Source organism: Hemicordylus capensis, chromosome 1 (assembly GCF_027244095.1).
Source record: "Hemicordylus capensis ecotype Gifberg chromosome 1, rHemCap1.1.pri, whole genome shotgun sequence".
In the NCBI taxonomy this organism is placed as follows: Eukaryota; Metazoa; Chordata; class Lepidosauria; order Squamata; family Cordylidae; genus Hemicordylus; species Hemicordylus capensis.
Genome location: NC_069657.1, coordinates 455,821,609 through 455,843,521, shown reverse-complemented (window position 1 = coordinate 455,843,521; position 21,913 = coordinate 455,821,609). Strand labels below are relative to the sequence as shown.

At 54.2% G+C, this 21,913-nt stretch overlaps 1 protein-coding gene across 5 annotated transcripts in view; it reads left to right on the top strand.

Annotated features, from left to right (window-relative positions):
• Positions 1 to 21,913, top strand: part of EFR3B (EFR3 homolog B) — a 148,344-nt gene that overhangs the window by 14,924 nt on the left and 111,507 nt on the right. Inside the window, exon 1 of one of the 5 annotated variants that reach the window (XM_053249671.1) lies at positions 5,124 to 5,206. The exons of 1 other annotated variant lie outside the window; for it this stretch is intronic. In XM_053249671.1, coding sequence (XP_053105646.1) covers positions 5,146 to 5,206 — 61 coding nt within the window. In that variant the 5' untranslated portion in view covers positions 5,124 to 5,145. Of the gene's footprint in view, positions 1 to 5,123; positions 5,207 to 12,263; positions 12,485 to 12,784; positions 12,829 to 21,913 lie in introns of those variants that run through there. 3 more of the 5 variants (XM_053249719.1, XM_053249691.1, XM_053249729.1) reach the window with 3 other exon arrangements.

The following is a 21,913-nucleotide window of genomic DNA, read 5'->3' as shown; positions in this document are numbered from 1 at the left end:
CCATATAAATAGTCCTTCTGCTGACTAGCAGCGTTTTCTGGCCCCGGCAATTGATGCCATAGTCCAGGGTCCAGGTTCTTCCCTCCAAGGCAGAAGGAGCTGCAGATGGACTCAAGGGATGAGGGGAACAATGCCAAGTAAACAGGAGCAGTGTTTCAATCGATCCTCCTGGTGCCTGACTCTGCCCCTAAGCCTGAGGGGTCAGGCTCTTCCCGTGAGGAAGCAAACTCTGCAGAGAAGAGAGAGGGCACAGCTGCAGACTACCCAACACCACCAAAGAGCATGTTTCCCAGCTAAGGCTCTTGTGTACTTTAAGGTCTTGCTCAGTAGGTGTGCTCGGCTATTGGGTTCTGGCTGTTGTTGAAACAACGTCTGCTGTCTGTAGGAGCTCTCCAGGGTGCTGAAGGTGTTCCAAGGAACTCCCCAAGCCATCTTCCCTGGCCTCCTAATCTGCAGCTCCTTGATGGATGGTCCTTGCTGAAGATTGTTTCCCTCTGGGCTTTGCTCAGGATCCCACTGATTCTAAACCTGGACATAACAGACCAAGCTCCCCAACACACACACACACACACACACACACACACACACACACACACACACACACACACACTGTGCAGGTGCGTTTCTTTAAAAAGATCATCCCTGCCCTTGATAGCCCTGCCGTGTTCTTCCATCGGAACGAGCCCTCCTCTGCTGCCCTGCTTGCTCGTTTTTCTCTGCCTCGGGCCATTCCCTCCTTTCTCATCCCCCCCGCCCCCCCCCCCGTAGGCTTTTTGGCTCAGCTGCCTGTCTTGGAGCTGCCTGACCAAGTGATGCGACAGCTGCTCGCAGATTTCAAGGGTGCTAAGTCCTCCGTGCTCGTCATCTGCACTGGAGAGCTAGCTGCAGCCCAGCGGAGTGGGCGGCTTCTAGCAGGGTCCTCTGGCATTTCAGAAGGCAGGCCAAGGCCGGGGAGGGCCGTGCTGATGACGAGAGCTGGTGCTTCCAAACTAGACGCAACACCTCCCCCGCTTCAGCCCTGCCTTGCAGCATCTGTGCCTGGCAGCAAGCAGCCTTCTCATCTCTCTCTCTCTCTCTCTTTCACCACCTCACATTCAAAGCAAGGCCAAAAATAGCCCAGGAGGAATGTGGGAGGCAGCAGCGATAGAAGGCCAAGCCCCGGGACCCCTGGCCTGGCAGCTGCTCAGGAGGACGTCCTCCTTGCGGCTGTTTCCAGAGAGCCCTGCCACCTCTCCCCTGATTCATTCACTCAATGGCCTTGTGTTTGCATGTGCAGAGGCTCCTCTGGTGTCTCAGCCTGGAAGATGGCCGGTGTTTTTCTATTGGATTTAGCTGCTGAAAGCTCACACCTGCTCTTGGCCAGCTCCCCCTTCCTTTGCATTGCTGGTGGAAGTTGCAGGATCTCTTTCACAGGAGACTGCAAAGAGGGAGGGAGAGAAGGAAGGAAGGAAGGAAGGAGGCACAGCTGCCTCTCCTTACCAAAGCTCCATTGGCTCTTCTCTCTCCGATTCCGCTCCACTGCCTTCAGGCTGGTCATTCATCAGGTAGAGCTGTGCAGCAGTTCTACCAGATGAATGGCCAGCCTGCAGGCTGTTACGACACACCAAGCAAGACAAGTGTATGCAGTGGGAAGAGACGAGAGCTGGTCTTGTGGTAACAAACATGAATTGTCCCCTAAGGTAAGCAGGGTCCAACCTGGTTGCATATGAATGGGAGACTAGAAGCGTGAGCAATGTAAGATATTCCCCTCAGGGGGATGGAGCCGCTCTGGGAAGAGCATCTCGGTTCCATGTTCCCTCCCTGGCAGCATCTCCAAGAGAGGGCTGAGAGAGAGTCTTGCCTGCAACCTTGGAGCAGCCGCTGCCAGTCTGTGAAGACAATACTGGGCTAGATAGACCAATGCTCTGACTCAGTGAGGCTATTCCCACGATCAGGAGAAATCGGGTTAGGGGAGCCTAGCCCAATTTCTCCTGACCGTGAGAACTACTGGGCTTGCAGGTGAGCCCGGTGGCCTCCAGGTGGCTAACCTGCCGTAATAACCCTCCCCTTAAACCGGGTTTGCGGAGCGAGTACTCCGCAACCCCCTTTTTTTTTTGCTCGTGAGTTGTCACGACGTGGCTCTGCGCCGTGGCTACTCATGAGGAGTCCCCTGGCTGGGAGGCTCAAAAGCAACCTCCCAGCTCGGAGGTCCCTCCAGCATGCCCTACATGCTCGTGCAGGGCATGCTGGAGCTTCCGGGGGGCTGCACGGCCCCCAAACTCCCCAGCCCCAGCTGGCTCCGTGACGGGGCTGGCAGTTGTGTGGGCACCCGCTGCGGCTGCCCAGAGCAGACTGCTGCTCGTCTGTGGGGAGAGCTAAGCCCGCTTTCCCCGCAAACCCCCTAGAGGCTCTTCTCAATGATCGTGAGAAGCGCCTCCGTATATGGCAGCTTCCTATGTAACTTGGCAGCAAGGGCTAACCTGAGCGCAGATGTGGGAATGATACAGATGGGGAGCCCAAGCTTCCAATGCAAAATATGCAACATTTACTGAATACACAGTTTCATTTGAGGAATCAATCAAATAGATACGTAATTGCAATACTAATAAGCCAAATCATAAAAGTGGGGAATCTGAGAGACGAAACCTGCATGAAAACTCACATGGAAAGCAATGCACGCAGTAACAGCCATTGAAATGAATGGGGTGATCACAGAAGCTCCCAGCAAGTCTCCCTATGGGGATGGTTCCTTAGGCAGGCGGAGAGTTAACTGATGTGGAGAACAACAAAACAGAGGAATAGGCTGGCTAGACGAGGAGGGGCTGGGCAAACCACCTTAATGCAATGAGCTGCTTTTGGAGGTAGACAGGTGACTTAAATTGGCAGCAACTGCATGCAATTTGAAAAGAAAGGGGGGAGGCTAGATGTTGTGAGAAGACAAACACAAGAGGGCGCTTCTCCCAAGTTAGTCACTAGAATGTAGTTACAATTTGTTAGTGGGAAAGGTTAGGGTGGAGATTTTTAGAGTATTTCGCCAACTTTGGTGTAGTTGGAGAAACCTCTTCACGAATATGGATCTCCGCCATGCTTCATGTGTCAAACAAGGCAGGTACATGTATGAGGTTCTTTCTCTTCCCACGGAGTCAAAGACTGATCTTTTGACTCTGTTTCCCTCTCTCTGGCCACTGGTGCACTCGTCAGGGAAACACAAATCAACGGGTCCCTGGGGGCTCTGCTCTTACTAGTAAAAGGCAGGAAAGAAATGGAAAGAGAGGGAGGGAATTGTTGTTCTCAGTTGTGGGAAGGGGCTCCGTCTACCTGTCTTGCAGCTTGCCTAGCCTGCAATGATGAGCTTCGAGATCCATGTGGTGCTCTGGGCAGCCAATTTAGTGACTGGTGAGGAACTGAAGGACCCCCAAATGGTGATTTCGCTCAGAGATTCTCTGTCTGGACTCTCAGTGGGGTGGATGGTCAAGGCAATGAGAATCAGGACAGCCTCAAAGCCCACGAACCGTGAAGTAGAAGTAAATCCGTGGGGAGGTTAGCGAGCTGGGCAAAGCTAGCCAGCTGGACGATAAACACTGCACAAAAACTGGAAAAAACTATCATACTTCGGACACGTTATGCGAAGACCCAGCTCCCTTGGAAAAGTGGAAGGAAAGAGAAGAAGAGGACGACCAACAGCAAGGTGGATGGACTTGATTACGACAGCCATGAAGGCACCACTGAGAGACCGTCAAGGCCAAGCGGAAGACAGATCATCCTCGAGAGAATCTAACTAGGTGGTCGCTAAGGGTTGACAACAACTTGACGGCACTTAATCACTCACGTGTTAAAAACACTGGGGCTATTCTCATGATCAACAAATCGGGCTAGGAGAGCCTCGCCCGATTTTTGTTGATTGTGTAAACCACCGGGCTCACAGGTGGGCCTGGTGGCTTAGAAGTGGGTCACCCGCTTTGGTAGCCCTCCCTAAAGCCTGGATATGCAGAGTGAGCGCTCTGCAAACCCGGGCTTTCCGATTGTGAGTAGCCTCAGCGGTGCGGCTCCACAGCGCAGCCACTCATGAGGAGACCCCTGGAGGGGAGGCGAAAAGCCGCTTCCCAGCTCCGGGGGTCTCACGCAGGGCATGCTGGAGCTTGCAGGGGCCAATCGGCCCCCCGCTCCCCCCAGCCCCCGCCGGCTCCATCATGGAGCCGGCAATCGTGTGGGCGGCCGGTTTGGCTGCCCAGGGCTCTCTCCCTGCTCACTGCCCCAAAGCAGGTCTCACTGATCGTGAGACCCGGCTCACTGTGTGTGTCACGGTGTGTGTGTGAGTGTGGGGGGATGTTGCTTAACTTGAAGTGAGAAGAGTGCCTCCAGCAGTAGGGGGGGGGGCCTCCAAAGGCCTTTAGGTCCAGGCTCCAAAATGACCTCAGTGCACCTTCTTCTGCCGGGAAAGAGAGCCAGCTGTGCCTCCTTTGGTGCTCCCGTTGCTCACTCCCCTTCGCTTGAATATATCCCGCATGCCATAAAGCAAAGCTTGGTTTCCTTTTTAACAGAACACTGCATTGGGGGGGGCGTGTCCCAAGGGTGTCCACTTCTAGATTGCCCCCCAACACCTGCCACCACTGCAAGCTGCCACCCTCTCCTTGGAGAGTCCCATGGCTCGAAAGAAAGAAGGAAAGAAAGAAAGAAAGAGAGAGGGAGGGTGGAGGGGAAAGGCAGAGCAAGCGCCAGAAGGGGCTTGAATCCTGAATCCTCTGAATCCTCGCATAAAGCCCTGCAGAAGAGGAAGCTCAGGGGAAGAGAGATCAAAAGGATGTGGGGCGGGGGCTGGGGGGGGCAGCTGGGAGATGGATTCCTGACAAGACAGCTTGAGAGGGTTACTAAATCCTCCGGTGAGGAAGCAGGAGGCGGCAGCTCGGGCAGGGAAGGCGAAACCCGAGAGGCAGGAGAGAGGAGGAAGCCCCACTCAGCCTGGGAAGCGCAGAAATGGGAGCTGCCCCAGTTTAGCCGCTTTCTGCACAGCGAAGCAGCTTGGAGAGGCCCTGCGGGGGGAGGGGCCCCCACCTATATATCCAGGGCAGCTTGCAAAGTGCCAGTGAGCCCCCCTCTCCGTGGAGGCAGCAGGAGGCCCGGCCGCTCTGCCCGCAGGACGGGCCCCCCTCCGGCACCAGGAGCAGCATGGCCTGCCGCAGAGGCCTGGTGGACTGCACAGCGGCCGTGGACCGCCACATTTGCAATGGTAATGCTCCGGGGGAGGGGGAGAAGAAGCCTGCTCTGTGGTGGGAGGACGAGGCGGGGGGGGGGTGTGCCTGCAGGAGTGCTGGGCTCCAGCTCCGACACGGACTCCTGGTGTGGACCCGGCCACGACACCTGCATGCGCCCTGCTGCCTGGAGGTCTGTCTGCTGAGGTGCTTCGGCCTGTGCGGCATGCCCCCGCCCAAACCGGAGAGGACGCCGCCCGGCACACGGGTAGGGGCTGCTTCTGGTCCCTCAGGGTGTGGGGCCCAGCCGAGTCCAAGAGCCAGCCCGGCAGCTGCATGATGTGGTGGGGAGAGAGGAAAAGAGAGGGAAAGAGGCAGAGTGTGAGCCCCAGATTGACGCCCACGAGAGGCATCTCAGAGCGGCTGCAGCCAGCGGCAGTGGCACTTCCTAGATGGATGTGGGGATCCCGCCTGCCCACACCTGGCACTTCAGAGAGCAGCAGCTCCTCCATTCACTTTCTCTCTCGGGGGGATGAACCGTGGGTTGGATCCTCCCCCCCCACCACCCCCCAGTGCACAACTGACCTGGGGGGGGTCCAAAATAAGCTGGAATCTGCATGAAAAATCTGCATGTGCAAGGGATAATAATGCATTGCCACCCAGGGGTGGCTCAAGGGGTTGTGGTGCCCCATGATCCGTTATCAAAAGCTGTGAGGTGTTCTCGGAAATAAAGAGGGTTTTTGGTCATTTTTGTTTCCACTCTGTGATGACGGAAAGGGCACTTTATTGACTTGATGGTAAGGCGTACGTGGAAGGAGCGGGGATAGAAACAGAGCCATGAAGGCTTAAAGGCTGTGGTTTTTTATTGGCAAGAGGAACACCTGAAAATGATGCTTCTGCTGTGGCTGGTCATAAATTGAGGGGCCTGTAGGGCAATGAGGATGCTCAGATGTCACTTGGGTACCAAAATGGAGGCAACCCCGCATGACACACAAGTGTTGGCACCAAGGAAGCTGATTTACATTGAGTTCTGCCCTTGGTCCATCCAGCAGTAGCTGGTCTTGTGGGAGTAGCAAGCATGAATGGTCCCCTTTGCTAAGCAGGGTCCACCCTGCTTTGCATTTGAATGGGAGACTACAAAGCTCTTCTCACAATCTGAGCCCGGGGGTTCCCACGATCCCAAGCTCCCTTAGCCCACTTCCCATGGATCATGGGAATAGCCTCTACATGTGTGAGCACTGGAAGATATTCCCAGGAGGGTATGGGGTCTCTGCTCTGGAAAGAGCACCTGCCTGCTTGCATGCAGAAGGTTCCCAGTTCCCTCCATGGCAGCATCTGCAGGATAGGGCTGAGAGAGACTCCTGCCTGCAACCTTGGAGAAGCCGCTGCCAGTCTGTGAAGACAATACTGAGCTAGATGGACCAAGGGCCTGACTTGGTATAATAGCAATAGCAATAGCAATAGCACTTACATTTATATACCGCTCTATAGCTGGAAGCCCTCTAAGCGGTTTACAATGATTTAGCATATTGCCCCCCAACATTTCTGGGTACTCATTTTACCGACCTCAGAAGGATGGAAGGCTGAGTCAACCTTGAGCCCCTGGTCAGGATCGATCTTGCAACCTTCTGGTTACAGGGCGGCAGTTTTACCACTGCGCCACCAGGAGCTCATATAAAGCAGCTTTCTGTGTTCCTGTGACAACTGATAATTGTCACAGGATAATTCCTGTGGTAACTGATAATTATTTATAGACCTAGTTCTCACAGAGATGGGAAAAGTGTGTTCGGACCAAACAGCTTCATACTATAGGTGGGATACCATGTGAGGAAATGCTCCTGCCTATGAAATATCTGTACTTGGAAAACTAACATTTATGGGGAAAGGCCAACCTAGAAACATACTTTGTGACCTTAACTGGGATTTGTGGAGGAGGATTTTTTGTATGGAGAAACATTTGACCATGATGGTTCCCTTCCCCTTTGCAGTTAGTAGCTTTGAGGGGGATAAAGTCATGGGGAGAAAGGTGTTGGAAGTGAAGGACTGTTCTCTTGTCTCAATGACATAGGAGGACAGACTAGTGAGTCAGAGGGCTAGAGGGTCAAGACATTGGTCATCCCTTCTCTACTACTCTGACACTATCCCTTTGATATGTAGATTGCTACTCTCAGGGACTTCCTGCCTGCCTGCCACTTCCTCTTCCCTTCCCTTCCCTTCCTTCTCCCTTGTAACAAGCAAGCTCCTCTCTCCCTGCATCATGTGTGCAGAGATGCAGAATCCATTTGCATCCAGCTAGATAGATAGATTATAGAGTGTCTCCTCACTCTGCTATCCAGAATGGAGTTCTCTAATAAATACCATGTATATTGATTTGAAACTATGAACTGGCTCCAAGTTACTTTACTCTCAGCATACATGCATGCCTAACCAAATTCCGCTGTGCTGGGCCTCTGTGCACTCTGCTATCATGAAAAAGGGATTCTCTTAAATTCCTAACAAAAGGGACGAGTCCCTCACTTCCTCTGCCCCCAAGCAAAATCGCCCCCCTTTGGGTTGTTGGTTTATAAACTGCCCCATCCAGAGGCTCTGGAATGGGGCAGAAGAGGGCAACCAAAATGATCAGGGGCCTGGAGGACCTTCCTTATGAGGCTAGGCTACAGCATCTGGGGCTCTTTACCCTTGACTAAGGTGACTTTGGGGAGACATGATCGAGGTGTATAAAATTATGCATGGAGTGGAGAGGGTAGACAGAGAGAAATTTTCCTCTCGCTGACACAACACTAGAAGCAGGGGTCACCCCATTAAACTGAAGGCTGGGAAATTTAGGACCAACAAGCGAAAGTACTTTTTCACACAGCACATTATTAATCTGTGGAATTCCTTGCCATGGGATGTGGTGATGGCCACCAGCCTGGATGGCTTTAAAAGGGGTTTATACAAATTCATGGAGGAGAGGTCTATCAATGGCTACTAGCCTGGTGGCTACAGGCCACCTCCCGCCTCAGAGGCACGATGCCTCTCAATACCAGTTGCAGGAGAGCAACAGCAGCAAGAGAGAGGGCATGCACATGCCTCTTGCCTGTGGGCTCCCCAGAGGCATCTGGTGGGCCACTGTGTGAAACAGGATGCTGGACTAGATGGGCCTTCTTGGGCCTGATCCAGCAGCAGGGCTGTTCTTATGTTCTTCTTATGTTATGTTCTTATGTTCTTCTCCTTGAAACATTCATTTTCTGTGTGCAGGTGATGGGGTGGGTGGGTCTGGATGAGCATTCCATCTGGGAGCCCAGTGAAGTGGTTTTCTGGTCATGGATTGTGAGTAGCTTTTATTGAACTCAAGGACTTTTCTTTCTTTCTTTCTCTCTCTCTCTTTCTTTCTTTCTTTCTTTCTTTGATCTGTATCAGCAGTCCTCCTCATAGCGCCCACCCCCATTTTCTTCTGGCTTTTTCGGCCCCCTGGGCAATGACGTCCTTGCCTTTGAAATATCTGACTCAGATCTGGTGCTCCAGCAGCAGATGCAAAAATAGCTGGCGTCGTCATCAGGCGGGGACACTTGCTAGCCAACCTGGTCCTCAGCACCCCTCCCCCTCCCCCCCAACTGGAGCTGTTGCTCACTCACGTCACCCAGTGATGCTGCTGGATGTGGCTCCCTCCCGCCTCCTCTGCCAAGATCCTTTGGAAGGAGGTGCCGCATCTTTTGCTAGGTGTGCAGGTCTTAAAAGGGAAAATTTAATTGCAGACCAGAGAAAACTAGACCTTTATTTATTTATTATTTATTTGACTTATATACCTTTGGGAAGGAGGACTTCCCGATCCTCTCCGGGCAAATGTATTAGCAAACTGCAGCATGCATCATCTCCTGGGCTGAGTCTGTGCTAACAATCCCAGTTCTGGCCAAAGCCCAGTGGTAGCACATCTTCTTTGCCTAGGTAATTTTGGAGCTTGGACCTAAAGGCCTTTTGGAGTCCCCCCCCCACTTTAAGCACCATCCCCCTACACACATGCACCTTGTGCCATGGCACACACAGTACTTTTAACACGTGGGTTCCTGAGGGCACAATCAGCAACTGAACTCACAAGAATGTCAGGATACAAAACACGTACCTTTATGCCAATATGCATTCGCGGAAACATTTCAAGACGCGATTTAACACACTCCCACCCCACAGACTTCTTTCCCCCCTCCCCATTCGGTCTCTACAGCAGAGGTCAGGCACGGTGCCCAGCGCAGGTCACAGGCACGCTTGGCCGCCCAGCACAGCATGGGCCAGTGGCAAAGCGACCACACCATCCGGGTCAGACTAACAAGGATTTGGGGGCCCACAGAGGGTGTGGAGACCCTGGACTTCCAGGCATCCAGGGATAAACGTGCCTCTGGGGGTTCCTGGTTCAATCGCTGGCAGCATCTCCAATCGGGCTGGGAAAGACTCCTGCCTGAAACCTCAGAGAGCTGCTGCCAGTCCGAGTAGACAAGAGTGAGCGAGATGGACCAGTGGTCTGACTCTGTCTAAGGCAGCTTCCTATGTACTATGTTGCTGGATTTAGGAGGGCAGGAATGGCCAACCTGAGACCCTCCAGCTGTTGTAGGACTACAGCTTCCACCATCCCCTGCCAGAATACATTGCAGCTTAGCATGATGGGAGTTGTAGTCCATCAGCAGCTGGAGAGCCTCAGGGTGGTCATCCTTGCTACGGTTTCTAAGGGGGAAAAGTGTACACATGCACTTGCCCCATCTGAAAAAGGATATTGAGGAGCAAGCAAAGGTGCAGGAAAGGGGTACCCACATAATCTAGCTGGGCAGGGGCCCCTTCCCTGTGAGGAAAGCATTAGATCAGGGGTGATGGTGGGAAGAGGCAACAGCTATGCCGGTGGGGGGGATATGGTTAAGGAGGTATATAAAATCATGAGCAGTGTAGAGCAAATGGAAAGAGAGCTTTTCGCTCTCCCTCATAAGACTACAACCCAGTGAAATTGATTGACTGATGCAATTGATTTAGGACAGGCAAAAGAAAGGACGTCTTCACAGCAATTTAGAGATTCATGGGGAAGGCCCATCAATGGCTGTCAAGTCATGGTGGCCATATGGAACCTCCATGTTCTGAAGCAGTATACCACCCAATCCCAAGTGCTGGTAGCGTTGCCATGCCCCCTGGAATTCTGAGTATCACCCAGATTTTAAGCATCTCATCCGGATTGTTTAAGCATCTCATCCTGGAAGTCCACCTGGATTTGCCCAGATTTCAGCTTTCATTTATTAATAATAATTTTTAAAAGCTACGCTCTAGCCCTTGTGGAAGTGGAGTTATGGAGCAAAACGTGCAGTCACTGTTCTGCTCAAGTGCTAGACTTGGATTAAGAGAGGAAGAGCACAGGAGGCTCGCTGGGAGGGTTTCACTTTCCCAAGTACAGTCATCCCCTGAGGAATGTTGCCTTGTTTGTTATCAGCAGGGGATCTCTTCCGGGCAGTTGAGAGGATAGCTGGCTTTTGATGTGAACCTACCTGCCCACCAGGCTGTGTATTATAATGTTTAGGGACTTTCTTGGCATCATGTTCAATGCAGGTTTACTTAGAAGTAAGAACCGTTGGTTTCAATCAGATCTTCTCTCAAATAAGTGTGTACAGAATTGCAGCCTTAATTTAAAAGCTGTGCTTTTTGTTGTTCTGTTGCTGCTGTTAATATGTCCAGGAAGATGGTCAGGCAAAGATATCTTCCCCAACTATTGTTGGTTGAGAGCAAATGTTGGTCCAGAGCAAATGCAAGTCAACTGGAAAGTGCATCTGCTAATCTGCATATGCAAATTATTTGCAGGTCAATTTACATAGTATGCAAAGTAGGCACCCAGATTTGGAGGGCCAGAATATGGCAACCCTAAATGCTGGGAACAAAGAAGAGGCATCCCAGAGAGATTTCCTTCCTTGGTCACCGTTGGGAGGGCAGCCACAGAAAGGATGCTGGGCTGGATGGGTCCGTCGTCAGCAGGGCTCTTCTTTATGTTCTGAAGTTTTGCAAGTGGATACATAATGTACAATCCACTAGGCAGTCCTCAAGGGTTTCTTTCTTTCTTTCTTTTTTAAAAATGCTCCTCAAAGTCAATATTCAAAAAGGAAAAGGGTTTTATTTAATAGCACTTGAAATTCCAATGTCTAAAGTTATTGTATGGACAAAATTTAATTTCAGCCCTGATGTAGATTAGGGATGTGCAGAAACGATTGAGCTGGACCGCTGCGAACTGGCCAGTTCCACCGTGAACTGCTTTGAACTGGTTCATCGAATTGACCGATCCAGCCAATTTGTTCAACCGAACTGGCTAGAACAACTGCAGTTCAGTCTGGATTTGTTCTGCATTGGGACTGAACCGCCCGAGCCAGTCGGTGATCACCTCATAGGCAGACCAAAGAGAAGAGGCGGGCCATGCAGGAGCCAGCCTAGAGAAATGAGGAGTCGATTGGTTGCTGCCTTGGTCAACCACTTGCTTGACAATGTTTTTTATCGCATCCTCACAACAGCTCTGCAAGGTAGCGAGGCTAAGGCTGAAATCCTAGGCACACTTCCTTGGGACTGGAGTAAGTCCCGTGCAGTTCACAGGGACATCCTTTTGAGTCAACGGGCTTAGGCGTCTGCTGCTGCCGCCGCCTGGGGCTTGAGCAGACAGACAGGGAAAGTCCAGGACGTTTGGCTGCCCTAGGAGGCTGCAGACGACGCCCACGGACACGCTGCTCTGCTCGTGTGTTCTACATGCAGGCGACGCGACAGCAGCAGCTCGTCCTATTGAAGCGGGGGGCGCCATACGAGTCGCAGCTGCCTCTGGTTCCGGGCCGCCGGACTGCGCCCGTTTCGTTCATCCCGGGCCCTTGCGCTCTACCTGCGCTGACCCTATGGGCCCTCCTCAGTTCGCTCAAAGCCAGCTCACGCCTCCGTAGCACCTATGAGCTCTTTTTGTTAGCTCCTCGGGGCAGGGAGCCTTCTGTGTATGACTTCACTCCAGCGGCAGGCAGCTCCTTTCGGAGGCTCCCCCGTTGTCCCCGCCCCTCTCTCCACCCGCCGCGCGCGCGTGCCTGCTCCGGCCGCCGCCGCCGCCGCCGCCGCGACCTGAATGGGCCCCGCAGCGCGCGCGCCCCGCCGCTTCTCCATTCATGCTCCCCGCCCCGGCCCTGCCGGCCCCGCCCACTCCGGGTTGCGCCGCGGCGGCGGCTGAATGAAAGAAAGGCGCCGCGCCAGCAGCCTCGGCTGCAGAGCGAAAGTGGCGAGGGCGGCAGCGGAGGAGCCCGGCGGTGGCGGCTGGCCGGCCGTGTGGCGCAGCAGCTGAGCCATGTACGGTAAGGGAGGGACGGAGGGGAGGCAGTGCGTCGCGTCGCGTCCGCCCCCTTGTTGCCCGCGCCCCTCAACAGGGACTGGCGGCTTGGTCGGTCCCCAGCTGGGGCGCCGGGAGGGGCTCTGCTTGTCAGCCTTGCGGGGGGCTCGGGAGGAAACCCTCCACCCCGCCCCATGGAGCTGCTAGAGGGCGATCGCCTGCTGCTCTAGGAAGCCCTCGCTCCGGTCGATCAATTCCCCCTCCGAGGCTTCCCCTTGACAGCGTTGCAAGCTCCGGAGGAAGAGGAAGGATTCCGCGCCCCTGATGACCCTCCTTCTCGCCGCCTCCTTCGGAAAGAGAGGCTTCTCAGTGGGTTTCTGTGCGGCGCGCCCCCCGAGCATCGCAGGCAAACCTTGACCGGCGGGGAGGGAAGGGGAGTGGATCTCTCGGCCCGACTGAGACGACTCCTCTGTGGCGTGCCCAGCGCCTGCGGTAGAGCCTCCACAAAGGAGAGGCTGCCCCTGATCTCTGGGCTCCCTGAATCACAGGGCTGTCGGTAGCATGCTCTTCCCCTGGGGTGCAGTTTTGAGCAGGGAAAACCAGCTGGAAGGGAAAGAGCCAGGGGTTCCCAAACGTGGGGCCCCAGATGTGGTTGGGCTACTACTCCCAGCATCGTTGGCCGCAAAGGCCATTGTGGCTGAGGACGATGGATTTGGACCCCCACAACATCCGGACCCAAGTTAAAGGAACATCAGCTGAGCGCGCACACCGTGTGACCCACAGGCCTGCTTTGCAAGGGAAGGGGTTGCAAGGTGGGGGGAGTGCTCCTCCTCCATGGACCCCCCCACACAAAGTACCTTCCACGGAGGAAAGCAGTCTGTGTGTGAAAGAAAAGGCTTCTTTCCTCTCAGGCTCGTTTTCTGTGTCCGGAGCGAACCTCTCTTTTGCGCAGCAGAGACCCTGCTGTTTGGCTGTGTGGGTCCCCACCCTGAAAGGGGACAGTCTGAGCACTTCTGTGAGAAGTATTCCTTTGGGACACCACCCCTTGTGGCCTCCCCCCCCCACCCCGCCCTTGCCCCATGAAGCCAGAAATGGCACGGACCACAAGAGCTGCCTGGTCTGCACAGAGTGGAGTGTGTGTGTGTGTGTGCGTGTGCAGTTTGGAGCTGTGCAGAGAGATGGGGAGGGGGTGCGTCGCATCAGAGGGCTCCGTCCTGCTCCCCTTGCCACAGTCGGGGCTCTCTGCAGACCTCTGCTGTGCCGGCTGTTGGCACCACTTCTGCTGCCTCTCTCCCCCGCCTTCTCCGCCTGCCCAGTGTCTGGCTTCCTTGTATTGGAATGCCTCCTTGAATGCGCTCCCCTCCGGCTGCGCTACTGCAGTCTGTTCACACTCCAGCCCACGGTGGGTGCAGCTTGCTGCTGAGCTGCCTCTGGAGGCTCTGTTTGGTGGGCTGTGTTTTTGGACTGACTGGGGGACTCCCCCTCCCAGTCTATTCTTGTGCATTGCAGTGCAAGCACCCTGGTTCTGCAGATAGCCCGTGTCATCAGCTAGCAATCCACACAGGCATTGCTGGTGTTGGGCTGCGTCCCTCGGAGTGCCTCTTCTGGCAGCTGCTCCATCTAAAAGCACCCAGAGTTGGCGTTTGCCGCTCAGAGACTGCTTGCGGATGCTAGCCTGGCAGAGCTGAGCTGGGGCTTCTTTCACTGCTGTCCGGAAGCCTCTGGGGTGGACGCCTCTAGGGGCTCTGCAGCTTGGGCCCCCAGATGCTGCTGGGCAACAACTCCCGGCCATTGGGACTGTTGGGAATGGTGGGAGTTGGAACCCAGCACTGTCTGGGGACCCAAGTTGGCGAACCCCTGGACTAGAGATCCAAAGCCTTGGTTGGCCGTCTGAAAAGTTGCCGAGTAGGGTTGCCATTCTCTACTACTTAAACTGGCCCCACTCCTCTGCCTTTAGTGGCAGTCTGGGACAGAACCTTTCCTGGGTGTTTGGTCTCGATACCAAGAAAAGCTTGGGCTGCTAAACTTCTGAGCATCAGTTTTATCAGCGCAGCCACAGAGCTGGCCGAAAAAGGTGGCAACCCTAACACACAGCACTGGCCTCTGCTGCTTTCCTCCCTGCATCCATGCAAGCTTTTTTAAAAATTTAATTTAATTTTTATTTTTATACCACCCTATATAAAATCTCAGGGCGGTTTACCATTTAGCCAAACAACAACTGAAGCCTAAAAACCATGTTAATCATTTCCCCAGCAACAGCACACACGCGCACTGTCACTTCTCCAGACCAGTGGGGGTGCAAACGTCCAAAGAAACCTTTTTGGGGCAAACCGCTTGTTGTTGGGGAACCCTCTGGGTGTCTGTCATGGCATCCCAATGCTTGAGAGAGGATTCTGGGCCGTGGACGAGAGGGCTGTCGAGCGGCCTGGTGGGCAGATGGCAGCTCTGCCACCTCCCAGTTGCCAAGGAGCCACAGCCGCATCAGGAGAGAGCTCTTGCCCTGCCTTTTGGCTTCCGGGAAGCATCTGGCTGGCAACAGGATGCTGGGCTACAAGGTCTGCTCCAGCAGGGCTCTTGGGCATTCCAGGAGTGGCCAACTTTGGGTCTCCTCCAGATCTTGTGGGGCTACAACTCCCACCATCTCCAGACTCCATGGCTGGGAATGATGGGAGTTGTAGCCCAATATCCTCTGAGGACCCAAGGTTGGGGCCTGCTATTCCAGAGTACACACCCTTGATGTAGGTCACTGGCTAAGCCTGGCTGTAGCCCTTCATCAAGTTGAGAGTATCTCCTAAAGCAGGAGTTCCCAACCTGCAGTACTCCAGATGTTGCTGGGCTACAACTCTCATCACCCCCAGCTACAGTTTATTGTGCCTAGGGATCATGGGAGTGGTAGTTCAGCAACATCTGGAGTGCAACAGGTTGGACACCCTTGTCCTAAAGCACACCCAGCACTCCCTCAGATTCTTTGCTATTGCTGGTCCTCATTGAGGAGCCCCTGATAAGCTATCAAGAACAGCCCCACTGTTCTCTAGACCCAGTTTACAAACCACCATGTGTGGTTTCTCTAGATGCTTTGTGTAGGTTCCACCCCCCCTCATCCAAATATACTTCCTGCTTGCTTCCCAGCGGTTGCATCGTTGGTTCAACAACGACCCATGGCTGCCGCTTCCTCCTGACTAGTTGGAATGTTTATGAACGTTCCATGCTTAGTCAGTGTGTCTGCGTGGGAAATTCACAGCTATGTGCTCAGTTTTGCTTGCTATATTCTGGCTTGTATCCCAGTCGTGGGAGAATCGTGATGATTGTTAATTATACTGGGTAAAAAAAGTTGTGTGATTGAAGGTGTTTTTGTTAAGTCTTGGAATTTCTGTGCCTTAACCCTTATGTGTCTAGCATTGGTATACATATTTTCAGCGCAGTACTTAATCCTTCCAGGGCCCAGGATGCTTGGTGAAACTCTCAAAGTAAAGGGATTTACTTTGGTATGTGCCATAAATGTGGCTCAGCTACCAGGCACATCTCCTGACCATTAACTTGGGGGCAGAGAAAGGAAATGCCACCTTGTTGGGAAGCAATACAAAATTAAAGCAGTTACCTTAATTAAACACTTTCCTCAAGCAAGGCCTGTATAAGAGAGCACATGTGGTCAGGTGGCCTGTTAACTCCCCACCTCACAAGCTTGATGTGAGGACAGCTCTATAGCAGCTTGCCTGTGAAACGCAGTCCACTGCCCAGAGCGCACACCGCCTCCTTCCCGATGAGTAGCTCCTGAGGGTGCTCTGCTGCAGCTGACATTGATGCAGGCTGGTAAAAACCATTTTGTGGGCTTTTAAATGTGCGTGGCTGCAAGACTGCACTGAAAATGCCGTATAAATGAATGAATAACCAGGCTTAACGAGCCTTGTAGCACCCTCTTGCTCTGTGTGTGTGTGTGTGTATGTCTATATCTGTCTATCGATCTATACACACACACATTTCGAATTGTAAAAATCAGCATGCAAGCCCTGTATAATTTCCTGGATTCTTTCCTGCTGCCTTCTCCATTGCAGGGGCTGCTTGTGTTGTGTCAAGTGTGGGGCGGGCTGCTTTTTTGCCATCTGTCTTGCTGCTGGCAGGCGATGCAAGATTAGTTGGTGGTGTTTTCCAAATGATGGAACAGAGGGGCAGAATGCAGTTCACCAGGAAGTGCTTCTGTGCAAGCCCCACTGGAATGGGGAATTTCTCTGCTGGTGCAAAGCTGCGCCTCCTCCAGTTTGCTCCCTTGAATTGTTCCCACAGTGAACACCTTTTGCTTTTTTTAATAACTTGCCTGGGTTTTGTGATGCCTATTTTCTTCTGGATGAATTGTATATCTTGCCTTACTTTTCCAGCTGATCAGTCCTCAAACACCACCTCTTTCATGAACCCATCGGTTGGATCCTTAAAGTCCTCAGTTTCTTTAGGACGAGGGTTCCCAACCTGAGGTGCTTCAGATGTTGCTGGACTACAACTCCCATCATCCCTAGCCATAGTGTAGCTGGGGGTGATGGGAATTGCAGTTCAGCAACATCTGGAGGGCCCCGGGTTGGGAATCCCTGCTGTAGGACATAAGAGTGAAGTCCAGGGTGGTGAGCCTGCGGCTCTCCAGCTGTCGGACTATAACTCCCATCATCCCCTGCTGCAATGGTGGAAGCTGTAGTCCAACAGCTGTAGAGCCTTGGGTTGACCACCCCTGGCCTGGATGGATGTCCCTCTTTCCAAAATCTGGGTACCTAATTTGCATATTATGTGAATCGGCTTGAAAATAATTTTTGAGCAGAATAGTGACTTCATGTTTTGCTCCATAACTCTGCTTCTACAAGGGCTAGATATTAGTGCTCTCGTGCTCGCTCTCTCTCTCTCTTTACATGAAAGCTGAAATCCGGGCAAATCTGGGTGGGCTGAGCAATCTGGATGAGATTCTTAAAATCTGGGTGAAACCTGGAATTTTGGAGGGCGTGGCAATTCTACTCTTTCTGTATTTCCAAGGCAAATGCTCTCCTTGTATGGATTTTCTTTTCTCTCCACCTTCTAAGATGACTTTTTGCTGGCGGAAGAAAGAAACTCTTTCTTTTGTTTGAATCGGGAAGGCCCCACTCTGCATGCATGTGCGCATACACTGCCTTGATACTCCCGCCCAGAACAAAACTCCCTGCACATCTCCTGTCCTAGAGAAGACCTACAGAAAGATTTGCAGCCCTTTCTTTCTCTCCCCCACTCCCTCCCTCCCTCACCTGAGCTGGCCTTTGTGCTCTGAAGGACCAAAACATTTTCTTTTAAAAGAAAACGGACTCTGACACTGTCTGACAACTTCGATAATTCCTTTCCTTGGAAACACTTTTTGTCTGGCTTTTCTTCTTAACAGAACAATGGAAGTTTAGATTTGGGGTGGGGGGAGGGTCCTTCAAAGTCTTCTAATCCGACCTCCTGCTCGGTGCCGGACTCTGTGATGCTGGAATCCCCAACCGGTGGCTGGCCAGCCTCGGCTCTGCCGGAATCATGTGTCCATTTTCTTTCATGCGTCGTGTTGCTCTCTTTTGAAAAGGCCCAAGCGGGGGTCCCTCTAATTTTTTCCATCTGTGTGCAGAATGAGTTTTGTTCTGGGCAGCAGTATCAAGGCACTGTGTGTGCACACACCCTGCATTCGGGGTGGGGCCTTCCTGATTCAGCCTGAGCAGGATCTAAAACGAATTGAGTGGCCATCCAAAAACTTGTGAGCCCAGGGCACGTGCACACCCCATAGAGGGAGCACTGGGCCCAAATCCAAAGGGCTCCTCTTTCAGCGCTTGGGGTCCTCTCACAAGTGACTTCTCCTGCTGCACTCCGGAGGTCATCTCTGCCACCTAGAACAAGCCCAGCGATGCCTGCTGTTGTGTCTAAAGGGGGTTCTATGGGGCGCCCCCCCATTCTGCAACCATCTTTTCAATCTTGAAGTCTCCACAGTCACCTGATATGGACTCCTGAGTGTAGATTTGAATCCAGGACTCCGTTCCGCACTCTATCCTTGGCACACCATGTCAGTAATCTTTGCACCACTCCTGTAAGGGAGGCCAGTATTGGTATTAGCAGGGATCCCCAAATGTCGGCTCCGTTCACTAGCCAGCTCTTATCTATGGTTGCCACCAGTCCCCTCTCTCCCCTCCGGTCCTTTTTTCCGGGCACACAGGCAGCCAGAGGGCTTGGTGAGAGGCGGATCTTCCGTCACTTGCCCTGGAATGTGTTGGTGGTAAGGAGCAGAAAGGATCCCTGCTGCTTCTTGCCTTCTCAAAAACATCAGTGGGCAAGGAGACCTCTGGAGAGGAGATCTGGGTGTCCTGCTCACCAGAGATGCGGAGGCATTCGCCACGGGCGAGCCGGCAAGTATTGCCAGATTGCAGGTGGCGAAGGGCTGAGTGACGGTGGACTGCCTGCGGTCACCTCAAGGGTTGGTGGCAAGCGTGACTGGTGCTCCTGCACTCTGCTGGAGCTGTGCTTGTGGCCTGTCCCTGTCTTCTGTCCCTGGCTTAGCCTGGACTTGGAACCACAGCGGGGCGTTCTTGGCTCGCACCCTGCAATAGACGTCCTCTGGTTTTATGCGTTCTATCCTGTCCTGACCCTGCTCAGGGCCGACTTGCTCCTCGGTGGGCCTCCGCCAGGCAAATCCTTACACTTACCGGGCTGTTAATGTTGAACAGCTGGCTTTGCCAGCTGCCTAAGCCCCTTCTGTTGTGGTCGCAGGCAATCCTTCCGCCGTCCCGGGTTAGAAAGTGTGGCGAGAGCTGATTAAATCTGCCTCTGAGGGCGGAGGGCATCTGCTCGGGGCCTTGGAGGGTCTCCTGGATGGCTTCTGTGCAAAGCTCCGCGTGTCTGTGGCGAGCGAAGCAGGAGGCCAGATCCTTGCAGCCTTGAAGCTTGCGGGCGGGTGCCGTGCCCCACAAAGGAGCTGGTGCAATCCGAGGTACTGGCTTCCTTCCTCCGTTTGCCCCCCGTGGCTTTTGGCTCTTGGCCTTGCCAAGCAAGGCTGCATCCTTGTGGCCGTCTTCTGCCCCTCTTCCTCTGCAGCGTGTGGTGCCTGGCTTGCTTATCGAGGATGCTCTTGCTGGGGGGGGGGAGAGAGTGTGTGCGTGTGCGTGTGCGTGCGCGTGCGTGCGCGTGCGTGCATGCTCTGTGCCTGTGGTGAGGTGACTGGTGTGGGTGGGTCTGAGGGGCAACCTGATGTGGGCAGGCTCCTCCCTGAAGGCCCCCTCGCTTCTTCTGGGCTAGGGACTCCGAAACAACTAGCCTACTGCTGGCTCAGCAGCCTGTGGTTCTGCAGGGTCATCTTTGCAGGCTGGAATGGGCAACCCTGAGTGGAGGGTGAGGAAGCGCATCCCATCCGCTTGGCGGCTTCTCCCTTTCTGGGGTGCAGAGGTGGTGCCCCTCTGCTCGGGATTCCCGGGGGGGGGGGCTGGTGTGTCCGGCTGGCCGCAGGCTTTCAGGGGTCCCTCGGCAAGATGCACGTGTGAATCCCCTTCATCAGTGAAGGATGGGGGAGGGGCTGTGCGAAGCAGCGGGGGAGGGGGGCTCCTCTTCCTACCCCCCCCCCCCGACCCCAGCTTGCATTCACCTGGCTCTGCTGAGTGTGTCCCTGCTTTGCCCGAGGTTTGCAGAGGCAGGAAGCCCAGCTGGCTGGTTGGGCCCTCGGTAGCTCCCTGGGCCTTGGCCCAGCCTGGTGCTAGCCATGGTGGAAGCCTGTCCGGAGTCTGGCCTTGGGTAGCAGTGGAGCTGCTGCCTTCTCCTGAGACCTTGAGCTGAGCTGCCTACCTGGGCTGGCAGTGGCTGTCCAGGGTCTTTCCCAGCCCTGCCGGGAGACGTCGCCACCGGGGCTGAATCGGGGACCTTCTGCGGGGAAGGGGCAGCTGCTCAGTGCCTGGCGTAGGACCCTCCTCCAGCGTCTTTTGAGATCAGAAATGGTGGCGGCCGTTTCCGTGGTTGGCCCATCGCTGTCCACTCTGACCGGCAGCAGCAGCCGCTCTCCAGGGGCTCTGGCAGAGAGGGACGTTTTCCAGCGTCTGCCACTGGAGATCCTTGGAGCCGCAGAGGCCCCCCAAGAGCAGGGACTGGCCCGGAGCCCCTCTGCAGACAAGGGAGCAGTGCTTTGCCACTGAGCTTCCGCCCCATTTACTGTCTGTGGGGCGGGGGGGGGGGCGCCTTTGAGACTCTCCTCCCATTCTGTGGCCAGATTCTCACAAATCTCAGTGCATCTGGGTCCCGTCTGTTTGTTTTGCTCTGCTCTCGCTGCCCTTTCAGTCTGCTGCCGTAATTCTGTCATGGTGCTGGAATCTGTTGGGTGCTTATTTTATATGGCATTCTTGGAGTTTCCCTACAGACTGGAGGATGCAGTAGAGGCTGGATGGCAAACCTCTGTCCGCTGCTCTAGTTTGCAGGTGGGCGCGCTTGTGTTTGTGACGTGGTGCTGCTTGCACAGGGAGGGGAGATCTCCCTCGCATCCTTGCAGACAGAAAGGAGACACGTCGTCCCAACAAGCCAGAGGGCTGTCAAACAAAAGGGGCCGGTGCCTCTGGTTCCTGGCAGCTCTGGTTACTCCTCTGCCCCTGCCCCACTGTTAATGAGAGCCACACTGTCTGCAGGCTGGCCATTTGTCAGGTAGAGCTGTGTGGGGCAAGTGGCCAGCCTGCAGACAGCGCAGCTCTCGTTAATGCCGGGGTGGGATGTGGTGGGGGGAGAGGAGGACCCGGAGCTGCCGGGGAACCAGAGACAACTGTGCCCCCTTTGCCGCCCCCCCCCCACAGCTTGTTAGGATGGGTTTCTACTCCTAGCTACCTCCTTGACATGCTAGTCTTCCAAGTGCAGGGAATCCTTGCTGTGAAGGAGCATTTGATCACAAGAGCCCTGCCTTGTCGTCAAGCAGTACAGCCAGCTCAGATGCAGGACGGCTGGAGAGTCAGACCATTAGTCTATCTAGCTCAGTATTGTCTTCACAGACTGGCAGCAGCTGCTCCAAGGTTGCAGGCAGGAGTCTCTCTCAGCCCCACCTTGGAGATGCTGCCAGGGAGGGAACTGGGAACCTTCTGCTCTTCCCAGAGTGGCTCCATCCCCCAAGGGGAACATCTTACAGTGCTCACACTTCTAGTCTCCCATTCATCTGCAACCAGGGTGGACCTTGCTTAGCTAAGGGGACAAGTCATGCTGGCTACCACCAGACCAGCTCTCCTCTCCTTTGGGCTGCCTCTTCCTCTCTCTGCTTGTGAGAATAGTTCCCTTTTCCTCTTGGCTCTTGCAGTGAAGGGTCCAAGCTCGTCTGCTCTGTTTTGGGGGTTGGCTTTACAATAGGTATAATTTCATTCACCTGAAGGCCTGGATTAACAAAGTCCAGCCTCTTTTTCTTAAAAAAAGAAAGTCTGCCTTCCGGACTGCTCAGGACCAGAGACAGGGGAGTCTCTGCACCGGGGAT